General features: G+C 46.1%; 1 protein-coding gene across 1 annotated transcript in view; it reads right to left on the bottom strand.

Annotated features, from left to right (window-relative positions):
* frmpd1a (FERM and PDZ domain containing 1a) overlaps positions 1 to 13,071 on the bottom strand; it is a gene marked incomplete at both ends in the record, with an annotated part of 32,012 nt that extends 18,941 nt beyond the window's left edge. Inside the window, 5 exons of the mRNA XM_079730386.1 lie at positions 2,912 to 3,016; positions 5,722 to 5,767; positions 5,921 to 6,023; positions 12,046 to 12,206; positions 12,953 to 13,071. Of these exons, the coding sequence (XP_079586512.1) occupies positions 2,912 to 3,016; positions 5,722 to 5,767; positions 5,921 to 6,023; positions 12,046 to 12,206; positions 12,953 to 13,071 (534 nt within the window). The remainder of the gene's footprint in view (positions 1 to 2,911; positions 3,017 to 5,721; positions 5,768 to 5,920; positions 6,024 to 12,045; positions 12,207 to 12,952) is intronic.
* Between the last annotated feature and the right edge of the window lie 11,633 nt (positions 13,072 to 24,704).

Here is a 24,704-nt window from a genome sequence, read left to right as displayed (position 1 = left end):
AACTGCCCCTGCCTACCTCCAAGCATTAGTAAAGCCACACACCCCAGCTTGATCCCTCCGCTCAACTACCTCAGCTGGACGTCTGGTACTGCCATCGCTAAGAGCAAGCAAAGGTCGATCAGCAAAGTCACAACATTTCTCTGTTTTGGGACCTCATTGGTGGAACGAGCTCCCTACCGATGTCAGGACCACAGAGTCGCTCACCAGCTTCCGCAAAAGACTCAAAACTCACCTGTTCAGAGTTCATCTCGACTCTGCATAGAAACCAATGCACAGCCACCATTGAATGTTGTACGTCCTGGCACTTGTACAAGGTACTTAATTGTGTAGCATCTACAGTAGCTGCTATCGCTGCTTTACACGGGGAATGGGTTAGCCTAGCGATTGTAATACTTGCACTTGGTTCTATGAACGTCTTTACTGTACTGACAGCGATATATTGTTTCACTTCTTATGACAAATGTACTTATTGTAACAAATGCACTTATTGTAAGTCGCCTTGGATAAAAGCGTCTGCTAAATGCCCTAAATGTAAATGTAAATGTCGAGGTGTCCCTGAGCAAGACACCTCACCATAACTGCTCCTGACGAGCTGGCTGTCGCCTGACATGGTTGCTTTCGCCGTTGGTGTGTGAATGTGTGCATGAACTGGTGAACGATTGTACAGCGCTTTGAGTGGCCACTGGTTAGCAAAGCGCTGTATAAATGTAGTCCATTTACCATAAAAGTCCCTTCCTTCTCATTATTCTGTCATTCAGCACCAGTACCAACTGTCCTCCATTTTGGAACTCAGGAAGTGTTTTATTATGTGTCTACACACCGATGTTCTCATTGGTTCAAATATATTTCCCTGTCCCTCTCCTTCACCCTGGCTGAAAATACTCTTTGCCATATTGACTTCTTCTATTCTTAAATACATAAAGAGCGATAGACAGGCTGATTTAATCGCGTCTGTCTGATTCAGAGATTAGTAATGCACACTCTTCTCTCCATTGGAGGAGGTGAACTCCACATCAACAGATACTATGGGGGAGCAAATCCCCAACCATCACACCATGCAGAATAATAAGGTTATATATAAACCCAGAATAAGAACCCTCTTAGCTGCACTTCCTCTTAAAGCTTTATAAAAAAGAATACACCATTACGTCTGAAGGTTGTCTTTCCCATTATGTACATTTAAAATGCTACTGAGAATGCACAAATTGAGTTTAGTCTATATACTCTCACTATAGCCCCCTTCAAACATGCAGTCTTTCCCTGCAATGTTCTGGGACGCTTCCTGCATGGGGTCATGAGGCGCGGCACATGGTTTCGTATTCTATAAAAACAATGTACCATTACGGCTGGTTGGCTTTCCCAGCATGTACATTTAAAATGCTATTGAGAATGCACCAATTGAGTTTAGACTACATTCTGAAGCACCCCCTCCCACATGCGGTCTTTCCCTGCAATGTTCTGGAACATTTCCTGCATCTTGTCATGAGGTGCAGAGCGTGGTGTGATATTTAACAATTATTCACAATTAAGAGCTTATTCACAATTAATATGAATAAGCTATTAATAATATGAATAATACAATTAATAGCTATTAATTGTTCGGCGAGACCATTGGTCTCGCGGGCCATTCCCCACTATTCACAGAGCCTGAGGTGAATAATTGTTTTAGTATATACTACACGTGAACACTCAAAAAATAAACAAGATAAACTTTTTGCCGGGACTTATTTGTTTGTATTAGCCGTTTATTCGTTTTTATTAGCGTGAAGAGACGACCGTCATGCGCGCAATACAATATCCTGAGTTTGAGATCTCAATCATGGGATATTACCCAATATCCCGAGATAGCGAACCAATCAAATTGCACCATCTTAGGAGGTTCACGTGTAGCATATACTAATTGGGGTTATCTGCATTGCCGATATGCCTGCTCACGGTATGGCTGTGTGGTCGATGGAAGCAGTAACGTTTCCAGCAGAGATGCTTTCTAGACCTTTCTCAACCACAGAGGAAACAACAACTTAAAAAAAAAGAATGACTTCCACAAAATTCAAACGAGAGGCAGTCCTACCAATTCCAACCTCACTTCTTTATCAGGCTAAAGTCTTCAAGCCAATATTGCCACTAAGATTTTACTGGCTTGATGTTTACACAGTATTGTGTTGTTAGACTGTAGAATCTCTATCAATAAAACAGGGTTTATATTCTTAATAATGGTCCTTCACTATCTGCATTCATTAGTTTAGATGAAGCAGGCATATAGTGGTCTGTGTCCTGGTCGCTGCATTAGCGAACAGGACACAGGACGCATGGGTAACATGGGTCCGACCTGATAGGCTTTCATGTGGAGCGAGCAAGCCAATCAAAAGACTCCGTGGATGACTTGATTGAATCAGCAAAAGTTTTTTCTTATGCGCCAATGCTTGTCTTGGGATTCGATGGCAATATGAACACATCTTACTTTGCTTGCAAACAAGCACCTTTTTTTGAAGAATGCCTGACAACTGGACAGAGGGAGCTCCTCTAAGTCTGGCTATCTGGTGTCCATAACAATTACATTACCGCCACCTACTGGACTGTCCCAATGTCCATGGCCCACCGGTTCCTGCATTGCTCTGCCACGTGTGAAAGAGGCGCAAGGCGGAAACGTCCCAGAACGTTGCTGCTTGTCTGGATAGTGGAAACGCCTTGCGGTGCTTGAAAGGTAATCCAAGTCATTTACCGGGAACTATTTGGAAATAAGCTTGAGACAGCAAAGGTTTCCAGTATGTTGAACTATCGACTGCCCCAATTAAACCTGATCCACCAGCAAAACTGCTTAAATAGAATAGATAGAGTTGAAAGCGATGATCCGGGTCAAGCTGAATTAGAAGCAACATATGGGTTTATTTAAGGGGCTTGTAATCCTCACCTGGGAGTTACCGTTGACTTCTACCTCCTCAGCGAAGTGGACCTTAACTGGGTTGGACCTGAGCTTGGCTCTCTTCTCCGGGGTGATGAAGGATGACTTCGGGCCCTGGGGAGAGGACAGGTAGAGACAGATGGAGAAAAACACAGCCGGGAAAAGTTTCACTGAACTCTGAATAAAGTGAACTTTTATATAAACATTTGAATAACTGCCAAAATACTGCCAACAATTGTTTCACTTTTTACCACGGTCTCAAGAGTTTGAATTGCATCCAAACTAGAAGTCCAAAATGGTCACTGAGTTATAGCAGTACTGCAGACGTAGCGAGGGAAGGCAAGGGCCATTTGAAATATCGGGACCATGTTTTGTGCAGCCCTATGCCAAAGAAAGGTCAAATTTTCTGATCCTCAATTAGAGCCGATGGATGAATCATTTATGCCGTTTCGACGCTAAGAATTCATTATTTAATTTCTTGAACAGTCATTGGGGAGGATGACGCAGCAGAGAACACTTTGAGGAGTCCATTTTGTTTCCCAGTTGCTTTTATCCCAATAGTCCACTAATAGAAATGGAAATAATGGTACGCACCAATGTCTGTGAAACCCAGTTACATTTACAGTAGACTCTGAGCGTCAACCAAAGATATTGTGCACTCATGCATCCCTTTTAGCATGATGCAATTATGCCAACCTTTTCAAACGTAGGACTCTTCTGTCAAGTAATGACTTATATTTTTCTTGCTATATTTGAAGCTGAGTTCCTGCCTGGATGCGTATAATCATTCATTGCGCTGAGTTACACGTTTCAAGCGGTAGTTTCATCAGGAGCGCAAGTGACTTATTAAATGAGGTTCGGTCATTTATTGAAACGTTTACCTCGGCTCCGTGCGTAGTACTTAAGTCACGAGTGATTGACGTAAACTAAGGCGAGTTACCCCTGTGCAATGACAGGAAACACAATGTGCAAACATCTTCAAGACAAACACGCACACGGAAACGAACAAACACAAACACACACACAAACACACACACACACACACACACACACACACACACACACACACACACACACAAACGAAAACAATACACACAGTGACTTTCTCACACACACACACACATACACACACACACACACACATATAGACACAAAAACACACACACACACACACACACACACAAACACAAACAAACAAAAACACACACATGGACATTCATTCAGGAAGCGTGCGAAATCAACCAACCTCACAAATCATCAAGAGTTACAATTTTTCTATCAGCCTTCTATTAAGTAAACTAGGACTGGTAGTAAAAGTAATAATAATAATCCTGGTAGTGATGACAACAACAATAACAACATCATCAAGTATTATAGAATATATATCATTGTTCTCATCACATGCTGAGCGGATGTGTTAGCTGGTAGATCCAGCCATCGTAGTGACATTAGGCCTGATGAAGGGTTATAGGGGGATCCAGACATCACCCCGCCCCATTCCCAGTCGACGCACTGGGAATCAATAAAGTGAACGAATGCACACGCGGACTTACACCCAAGGGTGTCATTCTGTTTTTAATTTAGCTTGGTTTCTAATTTCCACACTCAAGATATGTTGTTAAAAGATGTTGGGATATACACCTTGGATTAATCGGATTAAAACACAGCATAAAGAACATTGTACACTGTGCCTATGACTGTGTATCTGTGTGAAAGCATCCAACAACTGATGCATTTCTACTTAACGCTAAAGGCCTACGCAGATGGGCTGATCAGCAAAAGGATTTAGCACTGTTGCAGACTTTACAAGAAATCATTGATAAGAGTCATCATTTTCCCCCAACTAACAGCAGAAGTCGGCAGAACTCCTCCGTATTAGTACTGACACTTTTAGTTTCTCACTTCTATCTCACACTCTCACCCACACACACAAGCACACACACACACACACACACACACGCACGCACGCAATCGTTCACACAATCGTTCACACAATCGTTCACACAAACAAACAAACAAATTGATGTCCGATGATGGAGTGTGCCTCCTGAGGTGAGGTGGATGGGGGGTCGGGTCTGTGTGTGTGTCTGTGTGTGTGTGTGTGTGTGTATGTGGGGGGGGGGGGGGTCGGGTGTGTCACCATAGATCTGGAGTGATGACCTTGGTTGAAGCATGTTTGGCATTCAATTGCCGCTCCTGAGCCTAATGTTACCACGGTGACCTGTTTGATGTACGGGTTTGTTGATTACAGCAACAACAATGCACGAGCCCTGCAAGTGTGTCTGTGTGTGCCTATGCATGCACACGTATCTGTCTGCGATTTGGAAGCAAAGCATGCAATCTGTTTTGCTGCAGTAACTGAGGCAAAACAGTGCTTTATTGTGCAACCCTCAAACCCATGTGATGGGAGACCATTTAGTTCACTTTGTCCTTTTAATTTTATCCACCTCAGTACTATGAGGACTTGTGTGGTCCGGAGTCAGATATTGAGCTGACCTGGTAAAGATCACCATAATAAACCCAAAGAAATATTCATGTACGTAGGGTCGGCTTAGCTCAGAAGGGTTGACCTCTAACGTTCGGAAGGTCGCTGGTTCAATCCCCAGCTCCTCCTAGTGTGAGGGGCTGAGCCCGAGTGCCGAGGTGTCCCTGAGCAAGGCACCTCACCCTGACTGCTCCAGACAAGCGGGCTATCGCCTCGCGTGGTTCACTCCGCCGGCGGTGTGTGTATGAACCGTCGTAAGTCACTTCGAATACTAAATGTAGATGTAAATGTTAATGTATGCATTCATAAAGATGAATAAGTAAGGAGCACTCACCACCATGGTCCTGAGAACTGTCATGGTCACGATATCCTGACACTCCCTGCAAAGGTCAGAGGGGTAAAAGGTCACTACGCCGTCCCAACACAACGGGTGTGTCACTGTGTGTGCGTGTGCGTGTGCGTGTGTGTGTGTGTGTGTGTGTGCGTGTGTGTGAGCAGCATACTGTATGTATGCATAAATAGTGGGTCCAAACCTGATTATCTCAGCAGCCTGCTCTGGAGTCAGATCCTCCGCAGCCACGTTATTGATCTTCACCAGCTGGTCGCCAGGAACCAGACGACCATCGGCAGGGCCTCCTACACACAGGGACGCACACACACACACACACGGACGGACACACACATGGACGGACACACACACACACACACGGACGGACACACACGCACATGGACGGACACACACACACGCACACACGGACAGACACACACGCACATGGACGGACACACACACACACACACACACACACACACGGACGGACACACACGCACATGGACGGACACACACACACACACACACAGGCTGGTTACAATCCAGTACATGCTCCAGTTTAACAGGCATGTCCTGAGTGCTAAGCAGGGCATAATGGTGACACCGTGGTTTTTTTAAACAAGCATTACATGATACTCACACACACTCACACCACAACAGTTAATTGATTGTTCCAGACAGTGACTAATGACCGGGAGGAGGAGAGAGCAGAAGCAGCTGATGTGGGAGAGGTAAGCTATCGCCCACCTGGGCTCTTTAGCACTTATCTTTATATACTGCTGTGTGGACACACAGGGTGATTCCTGAGGAACCTCACACACTGGTTTCCGTGTAGATGAATAACCATCAGTTAGTGACACGCCCCACAGCCCGGCACAGAGACACCTATAATATGTAAACTATATGCAAGCAGAGCAGCCGCTGCATGCTGTGATGTTTCAACCACACACTTAGTGTTTGTGGAGTGTTGATGTATCCCGGAGCAAGGCACCTCCCCCTGACTGCTCCTGACGAGCCGGCTGTCGCCTTGGCATGGTTGACTCCGCCGTCGGTGTGTGAATGTGTGCGTGAATGGGTGAATGTTATGCAATATTGTGAAGCGCTTTGAGTGGCCACTGGTTAGAAAAGCGCTGTATGAATTCGTTCCATTTAACCATCGAATTGTTCTTTTTAAACTATAATTTTCTACAACACAGTACTCTGTGGCTGTAGTAGTTCTGTTTAGTAGTTAAACTTCCATGGTAACGACAAGTCAGAGAGTACGACTTCAACGAGAAGACGAAGAGACGCCGTTCATGGGTAGTGGAGTTCGGGCGGGATGAGGGCTGTGATGTGGGCGGAGTCGGCTCCAGAGACGACCCTCAACGCCATCACCCAGGGTCTGAACCTAACGCGACGCAACGCTCCAGGAGAGGGAGACGTGCTGAGGCGTGACAGCAGGCCTAGAAGGCTCGTTTATGTGTGGCCATTATGCCACCCCTTTGACCTCGTCCTGTACTTCAACTGGAAATCATAGCGTCCCTGTATGTCCACCCTCCCCCTCCCTACCCCCCTCCCTCTGATTACATCCATCTCCTGTCTGCCTATTCCTGGTCAAGGACGAGTGGCCATCCTCATAGCCCCATCAAAAGCCTCCTTTTACAACTGACAGATTGTTTTCATGACTGGATAAAGCTGTCAAAGCACACAATACACAAAAACATTCATCCGTCACCAGACCGTAATAATACAGCAGCAAAGGGTTTTCAAAATAAAGGTTAAAAAAACATTGTCAGGTGTGGATGAATGTGTGGACCTGTGACAACCAACACGCGTGTGCGTGTGTGTGCATGTGCGTGTGTGCGGGTGTGTATGTGTGCGCGCGCTTAGGTGCGTGTGTCTGTGTGTTTGTGCATGTGCGTGTGTGTGTGTGTGCGCGCTTTGGTGCGTGTGTTTATGCATGTGCGTGTGTGTGTATGTCTGTGTTGGTGTACGTGCGTGTGTGTGTGTGTGCATGCGTGCATGTGTGTATGTGTGCGTTGATGTGTGCGCGAGTGTGTGTTGCCTGTGCGCGCGTGCCTGCCTGTGTATGCGTGCGTGTGTGCGTTTGTGCGTGCTGTCCATCAGAGGGACTGTAACAGATGGCTCTGACATGGCCCCAGCCCCTACTGAGGGCCAGGCAGCAGGACTCTCAGGGGCCTGGGGGCAAACGGGCCCTTCAACTCTGCCATCAGCCTGACGGTGTCAGCCTCGCCTGATAGACACAGACGGCCGCAAGGCCAAGGTTTAACGTGGACCGTGTTGTTCAGACCTCAAACTATGTCGCATTAATGGATTTGTTCTGTACATTCAGTTGTGGAAGAATAATGTCAGAGAGCCATGGAAATTCGCCAACATTTTATAAACTTATCGACTTGATTGGATTGGATGTTATAGGTGTCATTGACCTCGTTATTAAATATTAATCAGAAATATTTGATTGAAAAGATGGCGCCTGCTTCATATGTAATATAAGTGAAGTAATGTGCATGTATCTCTCTTGTCTGCCCTAAACCAGAACATGGGGGGGGAGGGGGGGGGGGATGACGACTAGGATGTCCCCATGCCAACTAAGGGACTACAATTACAATTAGGGCATTTAGCAGACCCATTTCCCCCACACCAACGGCAGATTCAACAATGCAAGGAGAGAGCCAGCCCGTCAGGAGCAGTTAGGGTTAAGTGTCTTGCTCAGGGACACATCAACACTCAGCTAGGAGGGGCTGGGGATCGAACTAGCGACCTTTCGGTTACAAAACAACTGCTCTACCTCCTGAGCTATGCCGACCCTGCCTACTAGAGCAGGAATCCTCCCGGACGCGTGAATCTGAGATCCCTGAAGGGACTAGTGTCCTACTATTAAGTTACTTAAATAGTAGTAATATGTAGTTAAAACTAATTAATGAATTAAATATCTGTGTTCCCTAAATTGAATAGTCTCCTGCTATTAAGTGACTAAAATAGAAGTAATATGTATGTTAAATAAATTAATGAATTAAATATCTGTGTTCCCTGAAGGGAATAAAGTTTTCTACTATCAAATTACTTGGTAATAATTTGATAGTAATATGTGGTAATATGTGGGTAAAATAATAATAAAATATTGTTTTCCCTTAAGGGTTCTTTTAAAAGTGGTGTCTACTACCAAAAGACTAAAAAAGTAGTAAGATGTATGTAAAATAAATTCATAAACGTAATATCTGTATACCCTGAAGGGAGCTTTGCACAGAATTGTCGACTGCTAAACGACTAAAATAGCAGTAAGATGTAAGATTAAAATAAATGAATCAATCTACACATGCATAGCTGCACCTTTCATCGCTGAACGCAGTACACAAGGACACACTTTAATCAGGACATAAAGCCCTGAGGCAAACGGTAGATTGGCACATTAAAGAAAGACAGAAAGACATCAGCTGTGCACATCTGCTAAAACGTGAGAGCCTCTTCCGGAGGCGGTTGGTAAGCACTTTTTAGAACAAAACAACCAAAAGTAATCTATTTTTAGAGTGCTCCAAAGGGACCAGGCAGGCTTCTGTACCCCACCACAGCTTACAGCAGGGAGAGGCTGATAGGAACCGCTTGTAGGAGACTCTCTTCAGCGTTTGCATCATATGAATATATTTGTTTTAATTGTGCTATAAAAAAGGACGGCCTTCGCTGTGCTAATTTCTCATATCGTTAGCCTCATTGCATTAATTGCATATGAAAGTCGTATTTTGGTCAAATTGTGATATCTAACCTAACTCTACTCAGCTAACACTGCTGATTCACTCTGCCTCGTTGGCTGTACCCTAAGCTAATCAGAGTGCTGAATTTGTGGGCATTTTTTACGCTAAATACAAGATGAACTTTAAAATATGACAACAGCAATTATGCTATGAGGCTAAGGATATTCCCTCAGTGTTTGAATGGGTGAACGTTAGGCAATATAGTAAAGCGCTTTGAGTGGCCACTGGTTAGGAAAGCGATGTATAAATGCAGTCCATTTAAAGAGGGGGAATAATTAACACACCTTTTTCTTTTCACCTAGGTTCCTTGGTTCTGCCGCCTCCGCTTGCCTAAACCCATCCCCCTTTTCCAGCGGCCGTTAATTTATCCTTCTCAGCCTGTCAATGCGGCTCCATTCCCAAAAGCCGGCCCTTCCTGCCCTCGTGGCTCACCCTCACCTCTCTCCACACCGCTTCACCACTCTTCCCAGCAGTGTTGCCAGATTGGGCCGGATTTCCTGCCCAATCTGGCAACAAACCTCCCCAGAGCCCCCGCGACACGCCAATAATACGCAGGTCGAATCGCACGCAGAGGCAAAGCAAATAATTTGCCACCTAGAGGGATTCACCGATAAAACCGGTGAATTCCTCTAAAACACAGCTCTGTATCTTCAGAGCACAGGGAGAGACTTTGTAAGGACATGTTGTGTCTTTCTTTAGTAGAGTTACATTAAAGGGGTGATATTATGCCACCAGGTGTGAGTGTGATTGGCCATTACAAGCCTTTTGAAAATCTGCCTTTTCTTGTGTTTCGGTGACATTACAAGTAGGAGTGTCCACCTAGATGCATGCTGGATAGATCAGTCCACCGGCCTACCATCATACATCAAGGTGTACACGGCCACTTGTGATGTCACTAAAACACAGGAAAAGGCAGTTTTTCAAACAGCTTGTAATGGCTAATCACACTCACACCTGGCGGCATAATATCACCCCCTTAAGTCAACAGCAATTCATTTACAAAAGTGTAGGGTTGACAATTATTGATCTGTCTGATTATAACACCCAATATTTGTCATATTTCTAATTATCAGGATGGCATTTTCATACCGATATGTTTCCAATATATATATATATAGTGGCAGAGATGCCAGTCACTGTCTATGAATTCAGCGCTGACTGCTTACCGATGGAAGAGAAGAACACACCAACGCAAAGTAACACCTCATAATATCATGTCGTGACAAAAATGGACTCTCAGTTGTAAAGCGGTGCGTCTTGTAGCTGCAGATTTTACATTCAGTTCTCTTCCGTTTGACTTGCCTCTAGACAAAGAAAACATTTCCTGTAGCGTCCCTCTCACATCCAGAGTTCATTGGTGGTGTGTGAAAGATAAAGTCACAACACAACTGATATCTCATTCGTTATCACCCAAAAAGGCCATGTAGGCTTCTCAATCCTCCCCCTCATCCTGTTTATCAATGTTTCTGTTCAGTCAGCAAACACACACACAAATGCGACAGCGAACCAAATAACTAATTCATTTAGTCAACAAAATGCTGTGGGACCGGACTTTAGAAGAACTTAATTGCTAGTGTACTTATATTTTCTTTCTCTCTTGCCATCGCTTAATTTCTGAATAATATACTATATTTCTTCCTCACGCATGTTTGAGCAAACAAGCAAAATATATATTGAGTCCAACATTTACTATTTACTAATGCTGCGATCCATTTGTATGGTACACCGGTACGCCCGACCTGCTCTAGCGAGAACGTGACGTCATTTCCTGGCTTGCAGCTAGCGTTCCAGTTTGTCATTGGCTAGTCATTGTTATTGTTAGCTACGTTAGCCTCTTTAGCAAACCAGCTTGAAAACAAACAACACAACTTTACATTGTATTGCACGCACATTAAGACCGTGCAATGTATTAATTGGTGATCGAATGAAGTAGCAATGCAATCAAGTGTATGACCAGCGTGATACAAAAAAAAGCAGCCATTTTTGTTGTTGAGTCGTACGGTCAGCCTCACTGAACTCGGTCTACTTTCAGAATCCCGGGTGGGAACGCCCAAAAGGAGGCGTTCCTCCGTGAATTACCGCAAGAAAGCTGGGAGATTTAGACCTTACGAATTGTATGGATGGGCGTACTATACAAATGGATCACAGCATAATGCTTTGATTTGAAAGTGTTGTACTACCTGAAATAGGTTCCCATTTAGTAAACAAGAGAACAATCCTTTAGCGATGCCATTGTGAATTCTCAAGTAAAGGTGTACTTTAAAAAGGTACCTGGGTTGTTAGAATAAGGTCTGTGGTCCGCAAAGTACACAACGAGTGTCGGTGTGTCCCTGAGCAAGACACCTCACCCTGACTGCTCCCGACGAGCTGGCTGTCGCCCCGCGTGGCTGACACCGCCGTCGGTGTGTGAATTTGTGCATGAACGTGTGAATGTTAGGCGACATTGTAAAGCACTTTGAGTGGCCACTGGTTACAAAAGCGCTGTATAAATTGCAGTCCATTTACCATTTATAACATTGTCGTATGTTGGATAAACCTTAGATAAATGGATGGTAGACAGAGTGCTCCATGTATGTCCTACCTGCCGTGACCTCCTGCACCAGGATGGGCGTCTGGGAGGTCAGGCTCAGACCGTGCGAGTTGAGCTCCGAGCTCCTCTGGATCTGAACCGTGAAGCGGAAGGAGTAGCTCCTCTGGTCGCTCGCCTGCTCCCCGCTCTTCCCGTCCACCGACACCCTGTCTCTGGATAAAGAACCGCCAGTCAGACGCCAGTCAGACGCCAGACAGTCAGTCAGACAGACAGTCAGACTGTTAGGTAGACAGTCAGACAGTTAGTCAGAAGGTCAGTCAGACAGTCGGTCAGACAGTCAGTCAGACAGTCAGTTAGCAGCCAGTCAGTCACTCAGAGAGTCAACGCTGTGGAACCTTCTAGTGGTATCTGATAGTGTTGGTATAGTGAAATTAGTATGTTTTTAATGATTATTTATACGTTGCTCATTACTGAACTATATGTGGATATTTGTGCAGACAATTGTCAAATCAAGCTGAACTTGAATGTGTATGTATGTATATAAATTCATGCATGTATATATATATATATATATATATATATATATATACAAAGAGAGGCAGCAAGACAGAGAGGGAGAGAGACAGACTGACCCAGATCAAAGGGGAAGACGGATATACAAATCATATATTGATTACACAAAAATATAAAAAAAAAAAAAATTTGAGTGTGATGGAGAGAGAGAGAGAAAGTGAGCGAGCGAGAGAGATAAAGAGAGAGAGAGAGAGAGAGAGAGAGAGGGAGAGGGAGAGGGAGAGAGGGCAAAAGCGAGAGAAAGAGAGAGAGAGAGAGAGAGAGAGAGAGAGAGAGAGAGAGAGAGAGAGAGAGAGAGAAGATAGAGAGAGAGAGAGAGAGAGAGCGAGCGAGAGAGAGAGTGTGCGAGAGGGCCCCAGGACCCAGGAGGAAGAGCGAGCGGTACCTGCTGAGCGAGTGGGAGCGGCTCCCCAGATCCCGGGAGCGCCTCAGCCATCGCCCGACCACCTGTTCCACGCGGCTGGTCCTCCGCGAGGGGGAACGGCTGCGGCCCGCCTCCTCCATTTACCTGCAGAGGTCAGCCGGAGGTCACCCAAAGGTCACCCACATACAGTCTAGAAGTATGTCATACTTCAGTTCATAAATATATATACAGTATACATTTAACAATTATTCAGCGAAGGCTCCGTTAATAATTGTTTTAGTATATACTACACATGAACACTCCAAAAATAAACAATATAACACTTTTTGCCAGGATTTATTTGTTTTTTATCAGCGGTTTATTTGTTTTTTACTAGCGAAGGAAAACAATATCCCGAGTTTCAGATCTTCTCATTCATGGGATATTACCCAATATCCCGAGATAGCGTACCAATCAAATTGCGCCATCTTAGGAGGTTCACGCGTAGAATATACTAAATATATACATTGTTTCTACATCCATCTATTAATTGATTAGCCTTCTATTGTCTTTTAATTATTGTCCTTTCAATGGTGAGTGGTGGTGAGGTCATTTCCTGCCTCTGCAAAGCACATACACTTTGTGTTGGGAGGGTGCCATTTAGTACACAAATAAAGCAAGTATATACAGGCACGTGTGACACAGACACAACACACACACACACACAGACACACACACAGACGCACACACACACACACAAACGCACGCACGCGCACACGCACGCGCGCACGCACACACACACACACACACACACACACACACACACACACACACACACACACACACACACACACACACACACACACATCGTCCAGCAGCTGGGGTTATGGATATTGGGGGTTGGTGTGAGTCCTGTGTCTCTGATGGCTTCAGACTAATGGGCCCAAGCCACACTTACAGCCGTTCCTCTTCATCTAGTGTTCCCCACTGAGGCTAATAGTCGACTGTAATGGCAATAAAAAACGTTTTTCCTATCGGTTTACTCATGCCAAGAACATTGGACACCAATTAGTGCTTCTATGACGAGATTCTGCCATGTTGTGTGTAAGCTAGCTGATCGACCTAGTGCTTTGCCACTAGCACTGTCGAGGAGATGTCAATGTGATCGGGGGAAACATGAAGACCTCATTGCTATCATTCTGAAATCTGTAATAGTCATGTCTTCCTGTTGCTGTGTGAGACCGAAAGGGTTCACCTTCTCAGACACTCGTAGCGTAAGGTCCCCCAGTGTGTATGGAGGTGTGGATTAACCATCAGAAAAACCAAGAAAAAGAGCTCAGTCTTTATCGCAGCAGTACCACACTCCCACGTTTTTCATTGATCGTAACACTATGAACATCCCCAAGATAAACGAGAATCCTCCGACAGCATCCTCCACCCTACCACACACAGACACACAGACAAACACACAGACACACCGACACACAGACACGACACACCGACACACCGACACACCGACACACCGACACACAGACACACCGACACACCGACACACAGACACACCGACACACCGACACACAGACACACCGACACACGACACACCGACACACAGACACACCGACACACAGACACACAGACACACCGACACACCGACACACGACACACAGACACACCGACACACCGACACACAGACACACCGACACACCGACACACCGACACACCGACACACGACACACCGACACACCGACACACCGACACACCGACACACAGACACACAGACACACCGACACACCGACTCACCGACACACAGACACACCGACACACCGACACACCGACACACAGACACACAGACACACAGACACACCAACACACCGACACACAGACATACTGCTGCTCTGTCAGGAGGAGTCAGACTTGGCTTCAGTCATTAGCGGCAACCTGATAGCTCCCTCACATCATCGCTGGACTGTGTCAAAGGAAACATATACCCTGCTCACAGGAGCCAACGCTTCCTTCAGCAGGGACAAATTACTTGATAGAATCCCCTAGCGGATCTATGAATGAATGCATGAATGAATGACGGAATCAAAGGAGATATTTAAAGATGGACGGGCAATTAATCCTTTCATCGTCGCGATCTTTCCATGCACTCCCGGGCCAGTAGCCCGGAGACGCCAACACTCATCGCAGCTTCTTCGCTGGAGTTCCTGCACGCCGTGCCTAGTGGGTCCACTTAGCAGCTGCTCCTCTCCGTGGCCTGGTGCTCCAGTCTCCACTTCCTGGGCGATCCTGACCGACGCAGCTCCTCACCCTCGTCTTTGAGAAGTCAACCCCGTCTATTATCTCAGCCTGCAGGCCGTTACACATAAAATGGCAAAAATAAATCCCTCTAGCTCGTAATGGAGGTAGAGCGGGTTGACTTCTCACCGGAAGGTTGTTGGTTCGATCCCCGGCAACGCCTTGTTGTGTGTGAAGGTGTCCCTGAGCAAGACACATCAGCCTAACTGCTCCCGACGAGCTGGCTGTCGCCTTGCGTGTGCGACTCCGCGGTCGGTGGGTGAATGGGAGTATGAATGGTTGTGGGTCGCTTTGGATAAAAGAGTCTACTAAATTCCCTAAACGTAACCCAGGTTCGCGACCAGATGCAAATGTGGAAAGTGTTGAATGAACAGCGCATTTTAAATGTTATGTGTATGTTTTATATATATCTCAAACTACGCTTTACACATGAATAAGGTCTCAGGAACCTTGAACTTGAGCAGGCCCTCCCTCAGCTGAGAGGGGAGTGGTCCTCCCTTTCCAGTACAGGACAGAAGCTTGAGGTTGAGACTAGGAGGATCGATATATACTACACATTTGGTGGCAATCCAGGCTTTCTCATTTGGCCTTGGCCTCCGATTGATTTTGTGTCCAAGAATATGAAAATCAGTGATTAAGACAAAGCACAGCCTTGGCGGTTTCCAGCGGCCGCTGTGAACATGCTTGGTCCTAAGCCAAGCGTACACACACACAGTATGTTGTGTTTACGAGGACTGCATGGCTCACAAGCAAGGGTCCCCATGAAGACCATGCCGCCCCAGGACTCCCCATGGATCCCTGGATCAAGATCTGCATACCCATTCACAAAACAGATTTAGATTTGATTATCCAAAAATGAAAGGGGTGATATTATGCCAATTATGAGTGTGAATAGCCATTTCAAGCTGTTTGAAAAATCTGCCATTCCCTGTGTTTTAGTGACATCACAAGTGGGAGTGTCCACATAGATTCATGACGCACATCTAGGTGGACACGTCCACTTGTGATATCACTAAAACACAGGAAAACAGCTTGTAAGAGCTATTCAAACTGACACCTGGTGGTATAAAATCACCCCTTTAAAGAAACTCGTATGTAGCAATGTCCATGATACCCGCCACCTAGATGTCTTCTACTGGGCTCCACCAAAACAAGGACAGGGCGGTGAGGTTGGAACCGGTTTATTGCCACGGTTGAGTATAATGACCCACAGCAGGAGGTGTCACGTGCTGCCATGCCCGAGATCTCCTGGAGTGTGTGTGGTGATGGCTGGTTAAAGGTCCCATGGCATGCCACCAGGTGTGGTGTGATTAGCCGCTACAAGCCGTTTTGGAAATCTGCCCCTTATGACATCACAGGTGGGCGTGTCCACCTAGATGTGTGACAGATAGATCAGTCTACCAGCCTACCCAGTGGCCTGTAGCAAACGTTGATGTCATAAGGGGCAGATTTCCAAAATGGCTTGTAGCTGCTAATCACACCACACCTGGTGGCATGCCATGGGACATTTAGGTTTAACCTGTGCATGTTGATTGCTCAAATGTACAACAGGTGTTGCGCCCCACCCAGCCCCAGAGTCCAATCAGTCTGACTCGGGCCAGGTGAGGCTGCTTCAAGCTGCCGTCATCCACACACATCATACATACAACAATGTATGATGAAAACATAAAACAGCTCTGTGACAACGCAAACACCTTTACAATGATCACCTCCTGTTTATCAGTGAACACGTCATTCATTCACTAATGAATGAATGATGTATCTGTGAATACATCTGATACACAGATGTCCATATGGACGGAAGATAATTGCAAGCCGGCTGATTAAGTGATACCTCATCCACACGGTTACTGTACCGGTGGTGTAGAATCACATGGATTGAATGAATGAACGATGGAATGACGTCATCAGGACATCAGCACCCCTCCCCTGTGCACCTCCGTCATGAGCGGTGGCAGGGAGGCTAAGGAGGACAGAGGGACGCTCAGCCAGACAGACATGAGTCATGATGGGCATTAACACTGCATTAGAGTCAAGGGGGAGGGGGTGGGGCACTTAGGGGTGCGGGGTAAGTAGGGAGCAGGGAGGACTTGAGGTCGGGACAGGAGGAGGGAATCAATTGGATCCAACTGGGGGGAAGGCAAAGGGTGGGTGGACGAGAGAGAAGCACTAGAGTAGGAGAGGGAGGGGAGGAGAGAGAGGGGAGGAGAGAGAGGGGAGGCGAGAGAGGGGAGGAGAGAGAGGGGAGGAGAGAGAGGGGAGGCGGGAGAGGGGAGGAGAGAGAGGGGAGGAGAGAGAGGGGAGGAGAGGGAGGGGAGGCGAGAGAGGGGAGGAGAGGGAGGGGAGGCGAGAGAGGGGAGAAGACAGAGGGACTTAGCCCGACAGTGATCTCCCTTTGGGGAGTTTGAGTCACAAGCACATTATCCGTCCATCTGTCTGTCCGTGTTTTCTCTTCTCTCTCTCTCTCTCCCTCCCCTCTCCTAGTTCCCTCTCTTTCTCTGGTCGCCCAGTCTTGACGGCCAGGTCTCGTGTTTCACAGGCGGGTCGCAGCGGGAGACACGATACGACAGCTCGCCGCGCTCGTGTAAGAAACACTCGACAAGAGGTCTGAAAACGGTTATCGGACACACATACACGTTCAGGACGTCCACCTCCAGGAGGACACCAAAATGCATTTACTTAAATCTCCAAATCACATTTACATTTCAGGGAGATCAGTAAGATTGCCAGCCAAGAACGTCTGTAATCCAAGCAGATGGCCGTGGAGAGTATTTTGCACTCTGAAACAGATCAGAGGAGGACATAAAGCAAAGCAGGACCAATCCGATCCCCTGTTTATGCATACTCTCCTATCAATAAGGCTGTTCGAACACACACAAAACCACATTTGAGCTCCCAGATGGCCAATAATAATTCAGGTATGGATCTGTGCAATGGAGGCATGGACGGAAACGATGGACAATTGATGGCCCTAATGTGACCTCCCATGCAGCGGAAACAGATGGCCCAAGCCACAATCTATAACCTGGACAGCTAGAACCCAGCGAACTTGGAATCATGCCTTCTCTGCATCACCGCTGCTGAATGCAAGGCCACTGCCAACTCAAATGGGCCTTACACTGTAGAGGTAGAGCGCTGATGCGGGGGGCTATAAGGGGATCGCCAGGGAAATAAACTCCGGCCAGATTTACGGTATAAATCTTCTTAATGAAGCATGCCTCTCACTGTTCCGTCTGCCCCTCCTGAGACCTGAAACGCAGCTCAGCCCAGGGGTTGCCAACCACAAACTTGCTTGCTACAGGAGGCTTGGTGCAGGGCACTGAATCCATCTCGATGCCTTACTCCACAAAGCCTTTCACCGTCAAGACAGATGGCTCCGGAGAAGGCATAAGAGCAGGGTAAGGGAGGGATGTGAACCCAGGGACATGTACTGGACTACTGTTGTTTTTTACTCAAAAGCTATTGAAGATGACACCAACTGCTAGTCATTTGAGAAGGAATGCCTCACAAACACCAACATAAAGCACCATCTGTTTGGCTGAAAAACGGACATTAGTTACAGACCGGGTTTCCTTGAAATGGATGCCAACGGAAATAAAAAACCTCTTAGCACAGGACACAGCGATTGTACAGGTGTACACAATAAATCTAAAAAAGAAAAATTCTAGTTTGATAAGGGTCCTACGAAATCGCAAGGAACACTTGAATTTGTTTATTATTGTATTTGAATTAATTTTCATGGTTAAAATAGAGTGTTTGTTTTGCTATTCTCGACTGTTCACCTCAGCTGCAATGGTCAGAGCAAGAGCCAGGGTTTTGACAGTGGAAAAGTAAGTCATTCATGAGTTTGTTTGCTGTGTCTGTTAGTTGCTGACTCGTGTTTCCATAGCTCGTTTACATTGCTCCTCATTTGGAGTGAATCTACAACATGAGGAAGAACGATAAATAATACCCTTACTGTAAAATAGACCTGATATCCTTACAAATCAATACTTAGACCCGCGGCCACTGTGTTTATATCTTTCGAGTCTCCGTTACACTTGTCGATTCAATGCGACCTTCATCATCAGATCACAGCAAGGTGCCTTCTGAGGTCTGCACCGGCCCAGATCAGAGCCTGCTCACGTTGTGATCCGATGAGCGAGACCACATGCCTTACTTCTCAAGGTTCCTTCCTTCTTAATTAAGGCTTTTTTTATAGTCCTTTAGGCTAAGAGCTAGGAAGTGTCATTTATATATGGCCTGTAAAGCCCTTTGGGACCATAACTGTGATTATGGTCTTATGAAATTAAAATGGACTTGACTTGACCACATTCTGAGGACATCAGGCTGGTGTTCTGAGGACATCAGGCTGGTGTTCTGAGGACATCAGGCTGGTGTTCTGATTGGATTGCAGAGTGGACAGCATCTGGGCCCGATGTGGGCCGACTCTGGTCTACGTCATTAAAACCACAGCCGTGCTACACGGAGCCGCCACGGTCTATCCCCGGCACTCCCACACCGCGAAACACAGGGGACTCATAGCGGCGATGGCCTCTTTAGTAACCCGAGGCTCATCGCTTATTCAGGGTGTGGTTATCTTTTGAATATCGACAGCCTCGTAGCATTTGGGCCAAACCCTAACCTCTACTCTCCTAACGCTGCCGATTCATTGTGCCTCAGTGGCTATATCCTAAGAAAATCAGAGTGCTTTTTACATTCCATAATCACTATCTTCACATTGCTCAAGTCATCTATTTGACTTAGGCATTGTTTACGCTAAACATTAGTCTACCATTCCGATATCTTTCTTACAAATAAGAAAAAAACTATGTTCAAACGGCCAGGGGCATAGCCAGGACATTATTTCTGGGGGGGGGGGGGCAGTCTTTTATTTGGGGTGGCACTTGATTGTCAAAAACATACATTTTAAAACTCACGAGACGTGACACTCAGAGCGGGGGTTTTCCCGCGGTGCGTCAGGCCATAAACAATGGATTGAATAAAAGTTCTTATGGACACTAATAATGTCTTATTGATAATTCCATGTTATTGGAATGGGTGCTTAGATGATGTGCGATGTATCATGATTATGGGAGGGGGTTCGTGACCTTAACATGACAAACCAGGGAGCAGGGAGTTTTTTTTAGTGCAAGTAACAGAAAGACAATAATTGATTTAGGTAAACCACATTTTAAGTGCAATAGTTATTTATAATAAGAAAATATAAGACTTCAAAAAGTATTATATTTAACCATAGCCCCCCATAGCCCTCAGGCTAACTCCCTGCAAACGGCAAAAGCTGCTATTGATTCTTTTTTAAATAAACTACAACAGCAGGTCTATTCTGATATGAATTTGACTTTCAGCTTCGAAGTCGGGACGTTTCTGGCTGGCGGTCATTATTATAAAACATGTCGAACGCGAGGAGAACTCTGCCTAACCGGTAATGCTTTGGAGAACGGAGCTATTGAATAGAGCCTCTCAAAAATAAATTACTGAACAATGGAGAAGAGATGTGACTATTTACGACCATTAAAAAATGTATGATGAAAATATACCAAATGTCAGGTAGCATAGCATGTCAGATAGCATAGCATGTCAGAGAGCAGAGCATGTCAGGTAGCATAGCATGTCAGGTAGCATAGCATGTCAGAAGGGGTAAGAGATTGTGGATTGAAAAAGGGGTGAGAACATATTTGTTCATAGAAAAGCGTAATTATGGAAGTTATACATATTTAATGAGGTGGTGAGAATTCTTGACATTACACTAAGCATATGTGATTATGGTGAGTGTGAGGCCTTACTACATCCTTTTTACAAGTTCATAGTGCGCAAGTTCGTAATGGGGTGAAACTTTACATTACACTCAGCACATTGGAATATTGCTGTGATGTTCTTTTTTAATGAAATAAATAAATTTCAAATCCATTTTAAATTCATGGTTTGTTGTGTTCTTTATCAGTGTTTATAAATGTGGATGTTTTGGAAATTCGTATTAGTATAAGTTCTGGTCCAGGGGAAACACCATATTTTTCCTAGATTTTCTTTAAAGACAAAGGATTGTCAAGATGCAGTAAGCATACACGCACGCACGAGCACACACACACACACACACACACACACACACACACACACACACACACACACACACACACACATTCATTCATATATTTATGTCTAATTAAATCCAAAAGATGAACCTGACCAATGGAATAATTTATCAGAAGAAGTACAGCAAAATAAGCAGCAAAATAAAGTTACACACACACAAACAAACAAATTTCACGGGTACAAAAAGCAGCGCCTCCTCAAAGTAGATTGACCACACACACACACACACACACACACACACACACACACACACACACACACACACACACACACTAAGATGAAAGCTGGCTAATGGGGTTTGGCTAGCACTTACAGATTAGCGCCACTTAAGCTCTCTCACTCCCCCATTCACTTGGTCACTTTCTCATCCCACAATAACCCTGTATCACAGACTGTGTTTCCGGCCCTCCCCAGGATATCTCTTCTATTCGCTACAGCTACTGAAGGAAGCCCTGATACAGTACTTTTAGACTGCATTGCATTATTTACATGGTTGGCTTTCAGGAGAGACACCAGTCAATGGGCAGGGTGCAGTCGTCAACATGAAATACAATAAATAGGAATTTAATCAATACAAATATAGTGTGTACAGACAGTATAGTGTGTGTATCCTCTGCTGATTTATTTGTATTGGTTTGTAACAGACACACACACGTGCACACTTGGGACATAAATCAGTGTAATGGGATTGTGTGTGTGTGTGTGTGTGTGTGTTTCTGTATCCTGGCTGGGAGCTTGTGCGTCACAAGTGCTGAGCCAGATTAGGGAGTCTCATCCTCAAGCAGTCCACCCTCATTTACACCGAGAGACACACAGGCTAGTCCTGACATGCTCTGACGCGCACACACACACACACACACACACACACACACACACACACACACACACACACACACCTGCACTCCTCTATTATAACACCTTTCACTGCTTCTCTCATCACTATATCAGAAACTCACACGCACGCACACACACACACACACACACACACATACACACACACACACACACGTGCAGACCCACGCAATGACACACATAAACGCACACACACACACACACACACAGACACACACACACACACACCCACACACACACCCACACTCACACACACACACACACAGACACACACACACACACACACACACACGCACACACACACGCACACACTCATACACACGGTGCCAGTACCTGCTTCTCGCCCTGTGTATCAGGCCTTCATGTAGGTGCAGTTCACACCCCAGCTCTGCTCTCTCTCCATCCATCATTGCGCTGAGGAAGACCAGCGGGCTGCCTCTTCATCTCCTGGGGACGGACACGAAGTAGGACAGATTGAGGAGTCAGCAGGCGCTACGACCCGCAAGCATGCAAAACATATGTACACGTGAGTGTGTACACACCAACACACATCCTTAAATGCATACATAAATAAGGCATAAATACACGTGCATGCATCAGTGGCAACTGGCGCCCTTTGACAAGAGGCATGTTGAGAAGACCACTATCACCACCAACACAGACTGGTGATATACCCCGCCAGATTTCAGCTATAAAACGGAGCATCACTAATAAACCATGAAGAAATGAAACACCCCCCCCCCCCCAAACCCTCTATAACATTTACATTTCCTGGAACGGATATTATAGTATTTGCAACATCAGTGCGTTGCTCCTCAAGTACTGCATGCACTGGATTATCCCTAGCCGTGCGTTAACAGACGCATCCTTCTTCCAAACCGGAGATAGTATTCTGCTTTAAATAACCACTGTAACGTAATAACGTGTAAATGTATCCTGTGAAATGTGAGTGTGTGAGGCACCAGGGGGCGTGGTTCCACGTTGTCACGTGATTAGAAAAGCAGAGGAGCAAATTCGGCTAATCTCCCAACACGCGCTCATGGCTCTGAGCACCTCCTCACCTCCCCCCGCCCACTTCCTTTCACCAAAGCAGGAGACGTCACAGAGAGAGCACGTGTGAGATACACAGAAACGCCAGGCAGCATTTGGCCAGCATCTCAGCTTCACACAGAGACTGAAACCCAGCGACAACAAACGTTTTGAGCTTTAACACAAATTATGATTGATGATGAAAACATAACCTAGAAAGTGGATTTCGATAAAACTTCTGTCGGTCAAAACGCCTGGGCTTGCACTGCACTCACAGCTGCACACACACACACACACACACACACACACACACACACACACACACACACACACACACACAGTCTTACATATAGCTGCAGTATACAGTGTCTCTCATTGGAAACGTACCACTGAGGAAAACCTTCATCCACTTTCCTCATGCACTAATTAGACTTTACCATCAATCCTCAGGATGTAGCCTTAATGTCTGCTTGTACATCTTTGTGCACATACGTCTTCTGTGTGTGTGTGTGTGTGTGTATGTATGTACACGGGTGTGTATGCATGCATAAGTGTGTGTGTGCGTATGTGTGTCTACACGTGCCTGCGTGCGTGTGTGTGCGTGTGCCTTCGCACGCGCTTGTGTGTGTGTGTGTTGGGGGTTCAACCGAGAGGACCGAGCAGCTGAAGAGAGGAGAGGGGCTGAGGAAGAGGGGTTAGGGGAGAAGGAGGGGACAGGGAGGAGGTACATTAATAGAGCAGCAGCAGCAGCAGCAGAGGAAGGCAGAATGAGCACAGCGGCATCAAAGTGAGGACTGGATGCAAACAGACTCTGGCAGCGACAGAGGGAGAGGCTGTTGGGCGACTGATGGAGAGGAGGAGGAGGAGGAGGAGGAGGAGGAGGAGGAGAGAAACAATGGAGAAAGTCCACTTTAGAGATAAAAGGTGCACCAATAGGCAGGGATGAGGAGAGTGGCCCGCGTCCAACACAGAGGTATAGTGGCAGTAGCACAGAGACCGAGGGAGTTGGTGAGAGAGAGAGAGAGAGTGAGAGACCAAGGGAGATGGGGAGAGAGAGAGAGAGAGAGAGAGAGAGAGAGAGAGAGAGAGAGAGAGAGAGCGAGAGACCTAGAGATGGCAAGAGAGGAAGAGCGAGAGAGACCTATGGAGATAGTGAGCGAGAGAGCCAGAGAGAGGGGGCGATAGAGACACGGAAATAAGAAGAGAGGGAGACATGGAAATAAGAAGAGAGAGGCCTAGAGAAATTGTGAGAGAGCGAATTGAGCAGGAGAGAAAGAGAGACCAAGTGAAATTAAGAGAGACAGAGAGAGAGAGAGTGGGGGGGAGAGAGGGCCATAGACCTGCGTTCGCTGTGCAGCTTGTGGAATCCCACTTGCCTCTGCTCTGCTCCAAACACCATCCATATTTAATGAAGGCCTCACAAAGCCCAAGGAAACAGAGCTGCTGGGAACTCTGTTCCATAACCTCCCTTTAGACACACACACACGCACGCACACACACACACGCACGCACACACACACAC

This window comes from Pollachius pollachius, assembly GCF_949987615.1.
Source record: "Pollachius pollachius genome assembly, chromosome: 2".
Classification (NCBI taxonomy): domain Eukaryota; kingdom Metazoa; phylum Chordata; class Actinopteri; order Gadiformes; family Gadidae; genus Pollachius; species Pollachius pollachius.
Note: the sequence above shows the minus strand (reverse complement) of the source record. Positions and strands in the feature narration are given on the sequence as shown.